The sequence below is a fragment of the Thamnophis sirtalis genome, unplaced genomic scaffold (genome assembly GCF_051295495.1).
Source record: "Thamnophis sirtalis isolate CommonGarterSnake01/CBP01778 unplaced genomic scaffold, rThaSir2_p1.2 scaffold_13, whole genome shotgun sequence".
Lineage (NCBI taxonomy): Eukaryota > Metazoa > Chordata > Lepidosauria > Squamata > Natricidae > Thamnophis > Thamnophis sirtalis.
Window position 1 is genome coordinate 16766788 of NW_028261393.1, and position 17579 is coordinate 16784366.

Consider the following 17579-nt stretch of genomic DNA (forward strand, 5'->3'; position numbering starts at 1 on the left):
TGCCCTATGCACCCCGCAGCTTCCTTGCTGTGCTTATTGCCTGTCCAATATTCCAAAATAATGCTGCTAAAGTTTAACTATTGCAACTTTCCATCTTTTTAGCTACTTGGTGATATGGCCACGTGCACTCTTAAACTATGGCATTTTGTAAATGAGCTTACTAAACTTCCTATGCCCCAGAATGTGTCTATAATTCTTAGAATTATGTCATGTATTCTATGTGGAAATATGGAAGTTTCGTTTCCAACATCTAGAGCAATGGTGGCGAACCAATGGCGGTACCGAGGGCGAAAAGGGAGTGAGTGCGTTCGTCTGCCCCGCAACCCAGAAGAGGAGCTGCCCCGGGGGGGGGGGGGGCATGCGTGTGCTAGTAAATGAACTTTTGGTTTCCAGCATGTGCATGCACATCGGACAGCTAGTCTTCCGGTTTCTGGTATGCATGCGCTTGTGACAATCAGCTGGCCAGTGCTCATGCTCATGCCAGAAAATGGGACCAGCCCTTCTAGTTTCCAGCATTGCCACACGAACGAAAGCCAGCTGAACATCATGTGCGCATGCACACCAGAAACCCGGAAGAGGAACTGGTGACACCACATGTGCCAGGCAACATAGCTCTCTGCGCCACTTCAGGCAGACATGCCATAGGTTCGCCATCACGGATCTAGAAGGTATCACAATGAAGAATGCTTTCTCTTTCTACAAATATGACAACATCTTTCTCTTTCTACAAATTTGACAACACAGTAAACAGTTCTCCTTAGGAACAAACTGCAAACAAAGTCAAACAAAATTTCAAAAAAGAAATCATCTAGGGAAAAGATGAATCGTATCTGATTCGTTGCTACAGAACTCACTTCCAAAATGGCACAATCAATTTTAAGTTAAAGAGTGACCGAGACATTATTCCTTAGATTTTGTATAGTATGCCTTAATTCATCCATTCAAGTTCACTGTGACTTCATTTTATTCACAATAATGTAAAATCACAGCTGTCAGTTCTTTAGTTGGTATTGGTCTTCATACGCATTGAGTTCTTCCCAGGAACCTAGGATGTTGTAATGTGTTGGTATAATATATGGGCAGCTCCAAGCAGTGTAGTGTTTTGTAATTGACAGAAATGTTGTCAATTCATAGATTTTCTATTGCCGGTGTCGTTATTATGATCATTTTTATGCCTCCCAACTCCCAGGGGCTCTGGGTGGTTTGCAAATTATTAAATATGTTTGTAAACAAAAAACAATAAAAACCAACCTATATTATAAAGCACAGATGACAAACACTAATAGCTAGTTTCTGTCAGGCGTGAAAGAGCAGGACGATACAAGTTCCAATTAAATTGTTGCATTAATAATTATGCCTATATACAATAATCTACTCAACTAACAGCACTATCTTGGCGTTGAATTCAAGAGGAGTTGGAGTTAATCCGTTTGTGGCTACATAGAGATTCTGGGCTGATTTCTCTTTTGACTTCACCCCGGGTTCTCCCGGTCCTTCTCCGAGTTTTGCAAAATGCATGAAGTTAAAATGGAACAGATCACTTTAGGAATCCTGCAACCTGCGTACTCTCCAGATCTATAGCCATCCCATTTCTCAGCAACAGCCATACCATGTGCAAATTCCAAAATTCCAGGGTTGAAATTTGTGTTTTAGCATAAGCATAAAACCTAAGTTAATTTGAAATCTTCTAACATTCCCTTCTATTTGCCATGTCTTATTACTCTATACTAAGAATGCCTTCTTGAATTAAGTCATGATGCAAATGTTCTCCTTGCACAGGACTGCCATTTCAATTTCTTCCAGTATTTACAACATCCTGTAGCCCAAGTAAGGTTTCTATTCAAACAAATGTTTTCAGGAGTCTGGCATCATTGGAGTGACACTGGCTTCAAAAGGGTTCATATCATACAACAATACAGTTGAGATCATGTATGAATGGGAACAAAGCCAATTTGAGACCAATCTGATGAAGAAATAATATATTACTCGTTCCATGTTCTTAGTGAGTAGATCAGGTATTATCATAATTCTTTCAGAGAGAGATTTTAAAGTAACTGCCTTTTGTTGTTGTTAGTTGCGAAGTCGTGTCCAACCCATCGCGACCCCATGGACAATGTTCCTCCAAGCCTTCCTGTCCTCTACCATCCTCTGGAGTCCATTTAAACTCATGCCTTCTGCTTCGGTGATTTCATCCAGCCACCTCATTCTCTGCCGTCCCCTTCTTCTTTTGCCCTCAATCGTTCCCAGCATTAGACTCTTTTTCAATGAGTTATTCCTTCTCATTAGGTGGCCAAAGTATTTGCGTTTCCCCTTCAGGAGCTGGCCTTCTAAAGAGCAGTCAGGGTTGATCTCCTCTAGGACTGACCGGTTGGATGGCCTTGCAGTCCAAGGGACTTGCAGGAGTCTTCTCCAGCACCATACTTCAAAGGCCTCAATTTTTTGGCGCTCAGCCTTCCTAATGGTCCAACTTTCACAGCCATACAGTGCAACTGAGAAAACCATAGCCTTGACTATACACACTTTTGTCGGCAGAGTGATGTCTCTGCTTTTTAGTATGCTGTCTAGATTTGCCATCACTTTCTTCCTAGGAGCACGTGTCTCTTAATTTCTTGGCTGCAGTCCCCATCTACAGTGATCTTGGAGCCCAGGAAAATAAAATCTGTCACTACCTACATTTCTTCTCTATCTATTTGCCAGGATGGCTCACGCTGTAGGGGGTATTCCCATGGAACCTTCCAAAAATAAGTCTATTTTTTGGCAAATATGGACATGAGACATTTTTGAATCTCAGCTGCACAAGAACTCTTTTAAGACCCGTGTCCTTAAAATAAACAAACTCAAGGGATATAGAATACAGTATTTCCAGATGCAACAAGAAATGCTTGGATAGAGAATGCCTTCCAATGCAAAACCCAACTTCAACCATACTGAGTTATGCAGAAATGTGTACAAGTAATTACTTAGCACATTAACTACTTAGGGGAAATCTTTTGATGGGAATTCACAACTCCGTGTTTTGGAGAAAACAAGAAAACCAAGGTAAATATCTTCTCCAAAAGAGCAAATGTCTGGTATATGGACACCTCCAGCTAATTCCTTGGCACCGCTACTTAAATAATTTTATTCAGTTGGTAAAAGAAAGGTGTTTTCTTGAATTCTTGGTAGAGTGGATTTGACTGAAACAGTTTTGAAGCACCAGTCAAGAAAACTCACTTTAAATCAGGATTTATTTACACATCAACATTAGTATATAACCATCACTGCCATAAAAGGAACAATATATAGGTTATAGTTTCTGAAAACAAAGCAAGTCTGGTTTTGATCAGCAACCAGAGGAAAATAGTTGGGAACATTCTGTGTTTTGATCTCCATGACCTGCTCAGAAAGAAGAGTAAGATCTAAAGGTTATGAAATAGATCAAAAGAGACCCCATGTTTGGTGAGTACCTCTGAAAAAGCATTCTTCATATTTTTGCAGAACACAAAAGCCAATAGTTTAGGATATCTTTTGCAAACATAGTTCTGGACATCAAAAGCAACATTGCTAAATATTCCAAGTATTTGAAAACTTGCTTCCTCTTTAGGAAAATGCCAAGGACAGCTCTTAACTCATGTGTTGTATTTTAATAAGAGGTCTAATTTTATTCATTCATTTAGTGAAATGATCATCTCCAAGTTCACAGTCGGAACTTTATTTTAATTATATTTGCTGCAGCCCCAAATTATAATATTCATCATTCTTCCCAATGCCATGGAAAAAACACTGAAGTTCTAGAATTCATCCTATTGAATACTGGCTATAAAGGGGTCATTCAGTGAAGACATACTGGGAATATAATCACTCTGAAGCAATAGCACAACCACCTGTATTCAGATCATAATTCTACAGTAATAACTGTTAAATGCAAAAACTCAATGAAGTATGCTAATCTTAGTCAAATGAAATATATTCACTTTCTCCTTCATAAATATTCTAAAATTGTATTGTGAAAAAATGGATGGATCAACAGGTAATGTGGGTTTATAACTTACATTTTCTGATCATCAAAAGCCTATGTCACAAACATTTCTTTCTTGTGCAAAAACTCCGCAAGGTGTTTTGAAGTCATTGATGACTTCAATTAGATCACACAGATTGGGCCTCCTCCGAATCCCATCCGCCAGTCAATGCCGACTGGCGACTACGCGGAGGAGAGCCTTTTCTGTAGCAGCTCCGATCCTGTGGAACGACCTCCCCGTTGAGATTCGCACCCTCACCACCGTCCAGACCTTCCGCACAGCCCTCAAGACCTGGCTATCCCGCCAGGCCTGGGGATAAGTCTCTAATTCACCCCGCCCGAGTGTTGAATGCTGAATGAAAATTGTGTTTTTTACTGTTTATTTTAGTCACATACTGTTTTTGTGTTATATTGCACTTCCCCTTTCCCTACGAATGTAAGCCGCCCTGAGTCCCCTCAGGGAAAAGGGCGGCCTATAAATCCCAATAAAACTAAAAACTAAAACTAAATAAGACCAGTGTTTCTCAATCTTGGGAATTCTGGGAGTTGAAGTCCACCCCTCTTAAAAGTTCCTATAGTTGAGAAACACTGAACAATAAGTCAATTATCCCATATTGACAAGTTCTGCCAATTTCTCTAACCATTCCTCCATATACTCCATTGGGTAATACCCAAACTTTCCCTCATTGAGCATACAGTAATCTCACTGCATAGATTGAAATAATATTCCTAACTGTTCACCCATCAGTCTTGAAAAGAAAAGCTCTGGCTTTAATGCAGACAGTAGATCCCATCGTTCTTTATACATGTTTAAAATTCTGGGGAAATGCAACTGTTGTCTTGTCTATTTCTTCCACTGTTAACTATAATCTTCATTTGAGTTATATATTCCCAAAGGGTAACAGTTTCCCGTAACAACAAAGCCAGAAGGCAGTCAAGGAGTGCCATAAATACCACCAAATTAAAGGTTTTTTTTAAAATAAATAAATCCCTCCCTTGCTAGCAGAAATGCATATATTCCTATGCCAATGTCCTGCATCCACAAGGCGCTCAATAATAACTCAATACATTTGATGGCATTATATTAGTGTATTCTGCATTGCACCAAGCACCACGTGACAAGCAGAAGAGGAAGATGGCTGATGTCACGATGCCAAGAACAACCCATGATGGCTCTGATGTAGCACAGTGATCCACTAGATCCTGGAAGAGTAAAAAAGGGCTTCTTCCTGGTATTTCAACTATTGCATTAATACAATAGTAGTCACCCCAGGCTAGGAGCAAACTCTCTGGTGGTAAACAATGTCACAATTGAAAACTGAAGATCACAAGGCCATGAAATGCTATCTGTACATCTTTCCTAACAGATTTATATAGATTGGTACAAACATTGGAGGCCATGTGTTTCTTCAAATTATACATACATACATACATACATACATACATACATACATACATACATACATACATACATACATATTCCAATTAGAAAAAAGAATAAAAGCTACCTAGTTCCAGCTATGGTAAAAGATCCCAAGCTGCAGGCTTTTTCATGCTATTATAGCAGCAAAAAAGTAGATCAAGTGTCTATTTTTGCTCTTTCATTAAGGAAGTCTGCCCAGGCTTTATCTTTTGCTCTCAAGCTGGCATATTTTCTGATTAAAAACAACGGGTTATTCCTCTTTTGTAAGTTTAAACTCCGTATCACAAAACATCTGCTTAATTTGGGCACAAGCCGTATTTCTTTGGACACAACGCATCCGCTATGCAAACACTTTCACTATTCAGGAACCATGCGGGAGATACACAGCACATTTGCATATGGAGAAAAATAATGGCGGACCTGGTAGAAGTTGTAAATGGGGTCGGCTAACTCTCGTTTTCAACCCATGGCTTGGATAAGTTGCCGGGGATGAATGTCAAGTGAACACCCAGGGAACAGGAGGGTGGAGGGAGTGTCAAAACACACATCATAGCATCCCTGTGGAAAACCCTGTGACTTGTGTATTTGCATCATGAAGTCACACTATATATTTTGTCATTTTTCTTTCTTTCATCATAATCAGATACTGAGGGGTGAACAAGAGCCAGAGTTACAGTTGATAAGCTTAAAGACTCTAATGCTGCAGATGTTGTTGTTTTTTTAAGACTATGCTCTACTTCAGCAGGAACAAGTGTACGGTGGAAGTAGCAGCAAATTCTTGGGAGGAAATAAAAGGAACTGAACCTCCCTAGAACACCCTTTGAATGGTGTAGGAGTAGGAATAGAGAGAAAAATTGCAGACCACAGGAACCAGAAGCACCACTCCGGTGACCCTGGGGAGACAGATAAACCTCCAAGGATCCTCTAAAAAGATGCAAATGACCAGCTGTTTGCAAGGAGTATAAATCCTTCCATTCCCCACTGCCTTGTCAGAGCTGAATAAGCTTCTTGGATGAGAAGCGAAACGTCTTCCAAAGAAAAAATAAGGAAGTCCAATGGCCTCCTGAAAAAGCACCTTTGAGAAAACCATGACCTGGATAACTGAGAATCTCTACAGACCCCCCATTCACACAACCCAGGGACTCACAGGTTGTACACCTACAGCTGTCTGTTTCATGCATACTGTAATAATGTATTATATGCACAATGAAATTCACATTTGATGTAATCATTTGCACGGCACATACTATAACTGGGAACCCACACACGGAAGAGAATGCTGGATAAAGCCCTTGCCTGGGAAATATTTAATGTAACTGAATTCCACATTTCCTCACACCTTCCCAAGAGCACCAGACTGTCTTGCAATATGTTTGCTGAAGTCAAAACTATGTGCACTCAGGGCTCAAGTACGGGGAAGGTCACCCCACCTACCTGAAAAGAAAAACAACCTGCTACAGAAAGATAATGGCTATTTCCAATATTGTAACCTGTGTCGGCCACATCAACAAATACCACATATACCTCTATTTGCAATAAGGGCAAATATACATTCTGTCTCTGGTGAATGCATATGATCTATAAGAAACTAAGGTGCAAAACAGGTGTGTTGATTTCATTCAGTAACACCAGGTGAGCTCAGTGGAACAGACAATACATACGTATAAGTTATGTTGCACCCTAAATACTGTACTAACCATCTCACCGGGCTTCTTCGGGTACCTACAGTACATTGACGGTTTATCTATTGCTAAAGAATAGTTTTGTTTTGTTTTAATTTCAACTATCAGGGCTTTGGTTTAAGTCTTCCAAACATTGGGAACACAAGATAATAGAACACAAGGATCTGTAAGCTATTATCTAATCTGCTCCTTTGCAAAGAAGGAAATTGCTAAATACATTTAGCAATTAAAATTAGCAGGGAGTGCACAGACGCACAAAATTAGAAATCGCCGTCTTAAAAATGGGAAGGCACTTAGTGGAGATTTAAAATGCGACTCATAATAGAGGCCACAAGACAAGCTGCCAATATAATTTAACTCTTAAAGCTCCTTTCCCAAATCAAAGGCTGTCTCTACTGAAGTCACACCCTATTTTGTGCAATATACCTTGTACACAGAGTCAGGCTAAGAAATGTTTCTTAACTCGAGTCTGGAGTACTGTGAAAAAAAATATATTAATGGCAGGTACATTAAAAACCTCAACTGTCAGCATCTTTAAGTCAGCTCCTGGTTGACTAGCAGGCAACACCACGTCAATTTAGATAGCCTTATAGATATTTTCTGGATGTCTCCCTAGAAAAATCAATTGAGCCCACAGTTAAATAGGAGAGGAAGATTGGGGGGCGCGGAGATTCCTTGTACAATTCTGATGTTAACTCTTTAAAATGAAAAACCTACCCAGTCCTGAACATCGACTCCTCTGTCACCAAGGCTGCCCCCAATTGAGGCACCACAAGACATCTCCCCTGCATCTGCCCTCAATTCTTTGACTCTCTGCTTTGCCCAAAAATTCATCAGAACCCAAGAGATGTACAGTTATGGGGTTTTGTAGGGACAGCAGCAATGACCCCAATTGTGGCATTAATAGTGCCTAAAAACCCATGGGATGGGACTGGAAGGACACTATTTGGAAACCTCAACCTGAAATTGTTCTTCCTTCCTTCTTCAATAATAATTCCATTTTAATTCTAAAGCGTAAGATCGTGGAGGGGCTGGCTTTTTTATTTTTGAAAATGGAAGCAAGTGGATATAAATCCATGTTTGGATTTTTTTTTTTAAAAAAAAAATCTCCTGCTATAGGATGACTAAGTAAATTGCTTCGGGATGGTAGATGATTAGAATAATGAATCTTTTAATAACGAAGTATCATTTGTACAGAGGAGAAAAGGCAAATCAGCACATCATCCCTGTCTGAGGCATTTAACTCCAAGCAAGATTGGTGATACGTGTTTTCTGCTGACCAAGTTTTACTTTTTTTAAAAAAAATTTTTACCACTCTGGCAGCAACAAGCAAAAGATCAAAAAACTTGGTTCTTAAAGTACAGCAGGTACAAGTTACAGAGCAATAGGTGTTCCAAAGGAGGGAGTCTCTCTCTCTCCCTCCCTCCTTCCTTCTCTGTCTCTCTCTGTCTCTCTTTTAAAGCAAGGATTACGAAAACAATCTCTCTCCTCAAAGCCCTTCCAACTTACACAACCCTAGCCATCTCTTTTTCAAGGTGCTTAGGCTTCGCCTGCGATCCTTGGCTGTCGCTTTCAGCTGCAACCAGACCCCTCCATTACTCACCCAAGGGAGCTGGATATACCGGTCTGGAGTAGCGCGCCTGTCCCATTCTTCTATTCTTCAAGGTAGGCTCGGAGAGAAAGGGAGCAAGACAAGCCGATCTGCGGAACAGACATCAGCCCCTGAAAGTTGACAAGACTCTGCAGGGTGGAGAAACTTCACCGTGTCCCTCCAATCATGCCGAGATCATCCCCCAAGTCGAATGCCCCCCCCCCCCCCAAGTCATAAAAATGTCCAGGATGATGGGTCGAAGCTCTGCCACGGGTATGTCCTGTATCCCTGGTTCAGGGCATGGTGTAATTCTCATAAATACGCTCCTATGCCAGCTCCCTCCAAAGGAGGAACAAATGCCTGTCATTCCACAGTGCGTATTCTGCTTAGGGGTGGATCTCATGAAGGAGGAGGAGGAGGAGGAGGAGGAGGAGGTGGCTTCGGAGCTACAGAAGCCAAATAATCAACATCCCCTGGGCTCTTTAAAGGCAGGAGTTAAAAGGCTGGAAGGAGGACGAACAAGCAGATGGATTTGGAAGACTTCAAACAGCCAAAACAGCTTATAAACAAGCCACTACTAATTGTCATTCTTCTGCTTTGAAGGGAGAAATCTGAGCACCCTGGTTTTCTTGAGGTTGGGGGTGGTGGTGGTAGTGGTGGAAAGACGGAAACCATCTGAAATGGATTAGCTACCCCTGAAATTCCAACTTCTTCCATATCACGAAAGGAAAAGGAGTGATTAAAAAGGAGAGGAAGAGGGAGGAGGGGAACAGAGAAAGGATTCTCATTCTCTGGTGCCAACTGGAACGACAGAACCGAGAATTAGGTGGTCTTTGGATCGATCAGCACAGAGTCCAAGGGGATATTGGTAGATACAGGATGCAGTTCTTCATATCATCATTTTTTTTTCAACCCAGAAATGAAGAATACAAGAGGTAATGTATTCCGAGTATCCAAGCCGCATTCATTGGATTTTTAAAAAAATCTTCTGTCCATGGAGATTCTCAGTCATCCAGGTCATGGTTGTCCCGAAGGTGCTTTTTTTCGGAAAACTGATGATGCTTCTTGGATGAGAAGCGAAATGTCTTCAAGGAAAAACAAAAAAAAGCACCTTTGGGACTTCATTATCTTCTATTTCTAAATCGACTTCTCTATTGTTGGATTATTCCCATCATTGCCAGATAACACGATCAAGCTAAGAATTAGAGTCAGGATTTGAAATGCTATCTTTTTTGTAAACCATGTCCCTAATTTTCCTTATTTGTATTGCTGCATATAGGACAAAAAACTAAATTTACTAATCCTATAAACATAAGTAGGGAAGAGATTCAAACTAAACATATTTGTATCTCCCCTTATCACCAAATTAAAATTTCCCATCTAGAATGCATACAATTGTGAAACAGTCCTGTTCCAGAACAAACCATTAATAGTTTCTTTTTCTGGAAACGTTTTAGAGCCCTATAAATATACATTATGGCTTTATATAGAAATTATATATGATCACAACTTCTATATTAACAGAAATGGGAAAATACTCTGTATCAAAGGAAAACTAAATTTGGGTAAATGTTAAGTATTTGGCTATTAGGAAGAACAGCACTATTTCTTGGATTCTTCTGCAATCAAATACATGTCATCAAATACGGAATTTGCTTTTTAATTCCCCATGTGTTAGATTACCTCAAAATAGCATAGCAATAAAACTGTGCAAGTTAAGAAGAGATGTTATGCTTAAGGCATTTCTAGAACTGTTATTTTGTCCATGAGCTGGACCAATAATTTATTTCCTGCTATTTTGAAGCACTGTTGGAAACCATGAGATGTCATTGCAGATATTTTTTTTATTAAAGTGATCTTTATGAGCTACCCAGACTCCTGTGAACAAAGGAAGAAGTTCATGAACTTCAAAACTTAGGTCTACTCTAAATGACAAGTTTTCAAATCTCATCTAAGAAGAAATGCAAAGTCGTACATTCTCAGACCCAAAAGATTAGGTCCATACGTGAAGGTTCAATTATCTGATTTACAGGTACTCATACCTGTGCACAGGAATACTATCAACTAATGCACACCTGCTTGGAGTTAGATATGGATCAACGGAATTCAAGAGGGGGGACTTAGTTCACTTTTGGCTATGTAGGTATTCTAGACCGAAGCCTCTTTTCACTCTTCCCCATGTTCCACCACTCCTCCTACATATGTTCAGTTATATTAAAGGTGAAGGTAAAGCTTCTCCTCGCACATATGTACTAGTCATTCCCGACTCTAGGGGGCAGTGCTCATCTCCGTTTCAAAGCCAAAGAGCCAGGGCTGTCCAAAGACGTCTTCATGGTCATGTGGCCGGAAGAATAAACGTCAAAGGCGCATGGAACGCTGCTATGTTCCCACCAAAGGTGGTTCCTATTTTTCTACTTGCATTTTTACATCCTTTCGAACTGTTAGGTTGGCAGAAGCTGGGACAAGTAACAGGCGCTCACTCTATTATGCGGTGTTAGGGATTCGAACCGCTGAACTGCCGACATTTCTGATCGACAAGCTCAACAACGTCTTAGCCACTGAGCCACCACCTCCCCTTTTATATATTATATTACACAAATATATATTACATATATATTACACTTCCACAAAACTTGTAAATGTGCAACAGACACATGTGACATGTGAGCATCGATGTAACCTAGTTTTATAATTAAACATCTGCAGGAAAACAACCATTCTCAGAGAGCACCAAAGACCCCACTTGCTCATTTCATTCAAAAAGTTCCCCTTAAAGCCCAAGTTGTTTGTTCTGACCCACTGATAAAGCCTTTAAATACACAATCATTCAAAAGGACACAAAGTCCAGGACTGGCAAAACTGCAGGATCTTAGGAGGGAGATAAGAGAATTCCCTGGCTTGAGGAGGAAGTGTTGGGGAGAAGGCATCTCCTCAGCCAAAGCCAAGATGGATGAGGGAGATTAGCAAGTAGGTGTGTCTGGTAGGTAGCCTTTTCCAAACAAATTCTATCCAGTGATGGATTCAATTCAGAGAAATCCCAGTCAGCATGATCTAGCTACCTATGCAATTTTTGAGAGCTGCCGTTCAACAGACTCTGGGGGCACCAAGATCAAAAATACCGATGCTGTATAATGCTGATGATTCTGTTCTACAGAGGAGCACCTCCATAATTGTCTGGTTTGGCTCTGCAACCCAACAAGACAGACACAGACTTCAACGGATAGTTCGGACTGCAGAAAAAACAATGGCTACCAACCCGCCTTCCACTGAGGACCTGTACACTGCACGAGTCAAAAAGAGGGCTGTGAAAATATCTACAGACCCCTCACATCCTGGACATAAATTGTTTCAACTTCTATCCTCAAAACTACGCTATAGGGCATTCCACATCAAAACAACTAGACACAAGGATAGTTCCCCCCCGCCCGAATGCCATCACTCTGCTAAACAAATAATTCCCACAACACTGTATTAATATTCTTCTTGTCTTCCGTCTTAGTACCTATCTCTTCCCACTTATGACTATAACCACGTTGCTTGTATCTTTCAATTTTATATTGTTTTATTTGTTTCCTAGTGTAATTTGAATTGCTTATTAGTAACCTATGACTATCACTAAGTGTTGTATCTTATGATTCTTGATGAATGTATTCTATTTTATTTTTCTTTATGTACACTGAGAGCATATGCACTTCCTTGTATGTTCAATCACACTTGGCCAATAAAGAATTCTATTGAATTCTATTGTTACTTGCTTGCTTCTCACCCAGAAGATTCCTCAGTGCAGGCTTTACACCACATTCTGTTTCCTAATAAAAAGCACTTTTAAGTAGAAAACATTACTGGAATCCAAAGGCTGCACATAACAACATTGTGTGTCCCTCAGACTATGCATCTTCTGCAGATAAGACAGGGGCACCTCCCCTGAATGCAACAAATACCCCAAAATCACACATCTGGCTTCTCTGGATATTCCTAATTGAAGTGGGGGGGGGAGGACTCTGGTTATTATTTACGTGCACGTTATGTATAGATTCTTAAAGCCTTGTTATTCACACCTGGTCAGCAAAAGTCCATTAAAGGTTACCAGAGATAACAACTTAACTATTTTAACTTTGATCAAATAAGTCAACTTTATATTCCTTCCTTGTAGTTTGAATAATCTTGGTCTTTTAATCCCTTCAAATAATGTCTTAGGGCTTTGGTTTCTTTTTCATTTTTTTTCTTTGCCGCTTTGCACAAAATTCTGCTCTCAAAATTCTCCAAAGTTTTAACAGGTCTCTTTTATAACTCCAACACAGGAAAGTTATCCAGGTTGCTTTTTTTGCGTTGTTATTTGTATATTTCTTTTACTTATTAAGTCATCAGCTGGTTTTGTTTGTATATCCAGTGTGGCATCTTTTGCCATATCATCCTTGTAGCTTGTCATTTTTTAATCCATTTTGAAATCAGCCTCAGTTGTATGTGGTAAAACTTGTTCCACTTCCATAATATCTTTTAAACACTTCATCTATAATGGCAGACAATCTTAAAATTAACTTCTGGGTCCTTTGTTCACAAATATTATTTAATATAATGACAAAGTATTTTGCTCCATTCTGTATTAGTATATCAAATTTAAGTGTTCTTCTCTTTTAATTGCAATGTTTAGTTCCTTATAGTGTCCAACCTTCAAATTTCCATCCTATCACCTTTTTTTAAAATTCAAAAGAATAGTGTTTCCTACTTTTTTAAAGGATTTCCTTCATTTTATTTCAAATCCATCTGGGCCATTAGCCCATTTTCCAAAATCAGTCTTTTTGTTGTTTATTCCAAAAAATGATTGCTTTTAAGCCCTTAAACTTGTATTGTATTAAACTTGTATTAAACTCTCACTCTCTCTCTCTCTCTCTCTCTCTCTCTCTCTCTCTCTCTCTCTCTCTCTCTCTCTCTCTCTCTCTCTCTCTCCCTCCCTCCCTCCCTCCCTCCCTCCCTCCCTCCCTCCCTCTCTCTTTCTCTCCAGTCCAACTACTTGTGTCACACAAAGTTCATTGGATCCTGATCAGGAAGACCTGGATTCCACACTAAGACGTAGAGATTTCTAGAGTGGCCTTCTGATTTTCTGCATTCCATTCTGATATGTGAAGAAGCAACAATGGTTTCCTTAAAATGACAAATGAGAGATCAAAAAAACATTGTTACTTGCCCTTGGGGAAAGGTTGAGTGGCACCTTAAAAAAATCAGTTCCGTATAAGTGAAACTTCCTTTAGGCATAATGGAGCTAAAAAGTGAGAACGTGGTTGCTGAATTCCATATAAGCTGTCCCTGAACATGTCACAGGAATTTAAGAAAATGCTTTATACAAAGTTAGTCCATCGGTCAGGTAGCTGACATAGATGGGCAGTAGAATGAACAGCAGAGACATTGCCAGTCCTATTTAAATGTTTTGAAAACTGAATCTTGAGTTTTCTGCCTGCAAACCATGTCTACCAATCCTTATACGACCACCACTGGTGGCATTTTAGAGTCTGATTTAGTTAATTGCTCTCCCTCTCCCTTTTGTGGGGGGAAAAAACTCTATTAAAAATCTCTTACCAAAACTGCATTTTCTAACCATCTAACTGCATTTAGAAACTTTCATATTGCAAAAAAAATCAAAGAGCATTCCACCCCCACTTTGGAGTCCGAAACAAGGAGCAGCACCAAAAATTTGAAATTAGAGATTTAGAAAACTATTTTCTCATTAAATTTGACATAAGGCACATTTTTTCAATACATTGAGGATGAAAATGGCATTAAAAATTCCTAACAAGGTGAAGATCCATCAGCCCTCTGAAAGTTCCAGGTCCAGAAATCTGGCTTGAATAGCTGCAGAGGTAAAGGTTCCCCTCGCACTATGTGCTAATCATTCCTGACTTTAGGGGGCGGTGCTCATCTCAGTTTCAAAGCCGAAGAGCCAGCGCTGTCCGAAGATGTCTCCATGGTCATGTGACTGGCATGACTAAATACTGAAGGTGCACGGAACGCTGTTACCTTCCCACCAATGTGATCCCTATTTTTCTACCTGCATTTTTACATGCTTTCGAACTGCTTGGTTGGCAGAAGCTGGGACAAGTAACGGGAACTCACTCCGTTACGCGGAGCTAGGGATTCAAACCACTGAACTGCCAACCTTTCTGATTGACAAGCTCAGCGTCTTAGCCATTGAGCCACCGTGTCCCTTAATAGCATAACATATTAATAGCAGCATAAGCCTTGCTTAAAATGATTCACACCAAGCCAATGAATTCAAATGCAAATACTCAAATGTGTTAACATTCAGCTTCCTTAGCCCAATAAATACATTTTAAAATCCATTCCGCACTGAGGTAAACCGGATTCACTTCAGGTTCACTCAAACAATTTTTTTTCTCTCTTCAAATCCCGATTTACTTCACCAGTCAACACAAAGGAACACTTCTCAACCTGATAAAAGATAAATATTTATTCTTTGGAGGCAAAGGAGGGCCAGTCTACATACAGTCTTACATCCACTTTCTTTACTTCATTGCAGGCAAATTATAAATACATACTTTGATTGCACACATGTGAGCCTCAAAATGTCAAGAAGACCAATATGAAATGCTCCAAGCATAATAACCCTGTCGCTGGTTGGCAAGAAAATATCTTAAATTACCTGTATGGCAGAAAATACAAACAAATCCAACTTTAAGAAAAGCCCAAATACTAGAAGGGTTTTGAAAACACAGAAAGTGTCATTTGGGAACAAGAATTCAGTCCCCAGGAAAAGCTGGGCTGCTCTCTTAGACCATTTAAAAAGCATAGGTCTATCATGGAATGCAACTAATAAAAGGTACAGATTTATAGTGTTTTGCAAGGTGAGTTCAAACTAGAACTGCCATTTTTGAAATGGCTTTCTGCAAGGCATCTACTGTAGACCTCAAATTCTTTAAAATCAGTTAACTGTCAGTTACCAAATAAAGCAAAAAAACCGCTTGTACCCATGTTAGGTTGAATGTAGGAAAAGCATCTAGAGAACTGGTTTTTATAGGTGTCCCATTTTAGAAAGTATTTAGAAATACTTTCTAAACAGACAGGAAGAAAGGACCAGTCTCATTATGCACTGAATTAATATGTGGCACCAGGGTTAATATGAAATAAGGGTTATTAGATGGAGAAAGAAAGCATTTCTGCAAGGAAAAGGAAAAGAGAAGGATTACAAAGTCATCTTTTTTTTAATTGTTCACTGTAATCCATCAATGCATCTGTACTAGGTACAGATTGCTTCAGATACTCCAAATATGGCAGCCCTATTCCAATTTAACTGGGATGCAGTGGCTCAGTGGTTAAGATGCTGAGCTTGTCAATCAGAAAGATCGGCAGTTTGGCAGTTCGAATCCCTAGCGCCGTGTAACTGAGTGAGCTCCCGTTTCTTGTCCCAGCTTCTGCCAACCTAGCAGTTCGAAAGCATGTAAAAAAAAATGCAAGTAACAAAATAGGAACCACCTTTGGTGGGAAGGTTCCATGTGCCTTCAGCATTTAGTCATGCCAGCCACATGACTACGGAGACATCTTCGGACAACGCTAGCTCTTCAGCTTTGAAACAGAGATGAGCACCGCCCCCTAGAGTCAGGAACGACTAGCACTTATGTAGAGGGGAACCTTTACCTTTAATTCCAATTTAATTCATTAGTTCTCTCATAAGGAAGAGATTCACATCTTGAGAATCCTACAAGGTATGTTTGCTCTTTTCCTCTGTTTTAAATGTAAATATTTAAGTTTTTTTTCATATTTAAATGAAATGGGTCTAATTTTACTTTGGAATTGGGAGAGAAATGACTTGTTAAACCGCAAAGCAAACTTTGCATTTATACGGTCAATAGCTGATTTCTTGAGAAGATTTTGGCCACCACCAATCACTAATTTACCAAGCATTTTCAAAGAACTGATTATATTTTTTTCACACCGAAGAGGAAAATAAAGGGATTAAAAGGCTTTTTTAGATTTCGTTATGGATTTTAAAGGTAGTGTATATATTTCACACTCGTTCACTTAGGTGTTTTTCCAAGGGTTCCCACATAGCATGAATCTAAACATAATTACAGGGTTGTCCTCATTGTGTATTGCATCAATATACCTTCTGAAACAATTTATGAATAAATATTTGCCCAAAGACAGGAGCGCTCAGAAGAAATCCTTCCAGTTTAACAACCTCTCCAATTCAGGTTACTACAAGTCCCCAGTATATCTGCCAAAGAAAATGATGAAGATTATTAGATTTTGCCATCTCAAGCCTGATCTTGTAATCTTATTTACGTTGTGAATCATCCTCCCCCCACCAACTCCTCCCAATTCTCCAACTTCCACTCTTTACAAATCTAGTACTATAGGCTGATCCCATCACAGCTTTCTCTTTAATGATATGCCCTCCTCACACCTGTGACAAGGTGGGCTTCAATCCATCGTTTAGATTGAAAACCAGCAGGGCTGCAAGGTCTAACATAAAACAGCAACCCCTAAAGGCTTCCCCCATTAGGCCGGTGAACCCAAAAATGTTGTCAGCTGCAGATAAAACACGGAGCTGTTCCCTTCCTTGTCTCTCGATGCCTATTGCTGCCAACCGATCCAGACAAAATAATTGCCAAAGATGATTATGGAATGCCTGCCAAAATAATTATTGAGATCCAGTAACCTTAATCTGCCTACGCTCATGGCTGATTAATATACTATGCTATTGTTCTTCCTACGCAGTGATGGAATTTCCAAAGGTGCTTTGCTTAGTGTTTGAGATGTACACAGGTATTCTCACCTTTCTGCTTATAAAGCCCTTCAGATAACTACAGAGAAGTATCACATTTTTTCATATTTTTCACCCCAAAAAGAGGCTGAAAATCTGGGAGCGTCTTA

The 17579-nt window shown here is 39.8% G+C and overlaps 1 protein-coding gene across 4 annotated transcripts in view; it reads right to left on the reverse strand.

Moving 5' to 3' along the window:
- PHACTR4 (phosphatase and actin regulator 4) overlaps positions 1–17579 on the reverse strand; it is a 91361-nt gene that overhangs the window by 35712 nt on the left and 38070 nt on the right. Inside the window, exon 1 of one of the 4 annotated variants that reach the window (XM_087727878.1) lies at positions 8706–9072. The exons of 2 other annotated variants lie outside the window; for them this stretch is intronic. In XM_087727878.1, coding sequence (XP_087584004.1) covers positions 8706–8751 — 46 coding nt within the window. In that variant the 5' untranslated portion in view covers positions 8752–9072. Of the gene's footprint in view, positions 1–8705; positions 9073–17579 lie in introns of those variants that run through there. One more of the 4 variants, XM_087727874.1, reaches the window with a different exon arrangement.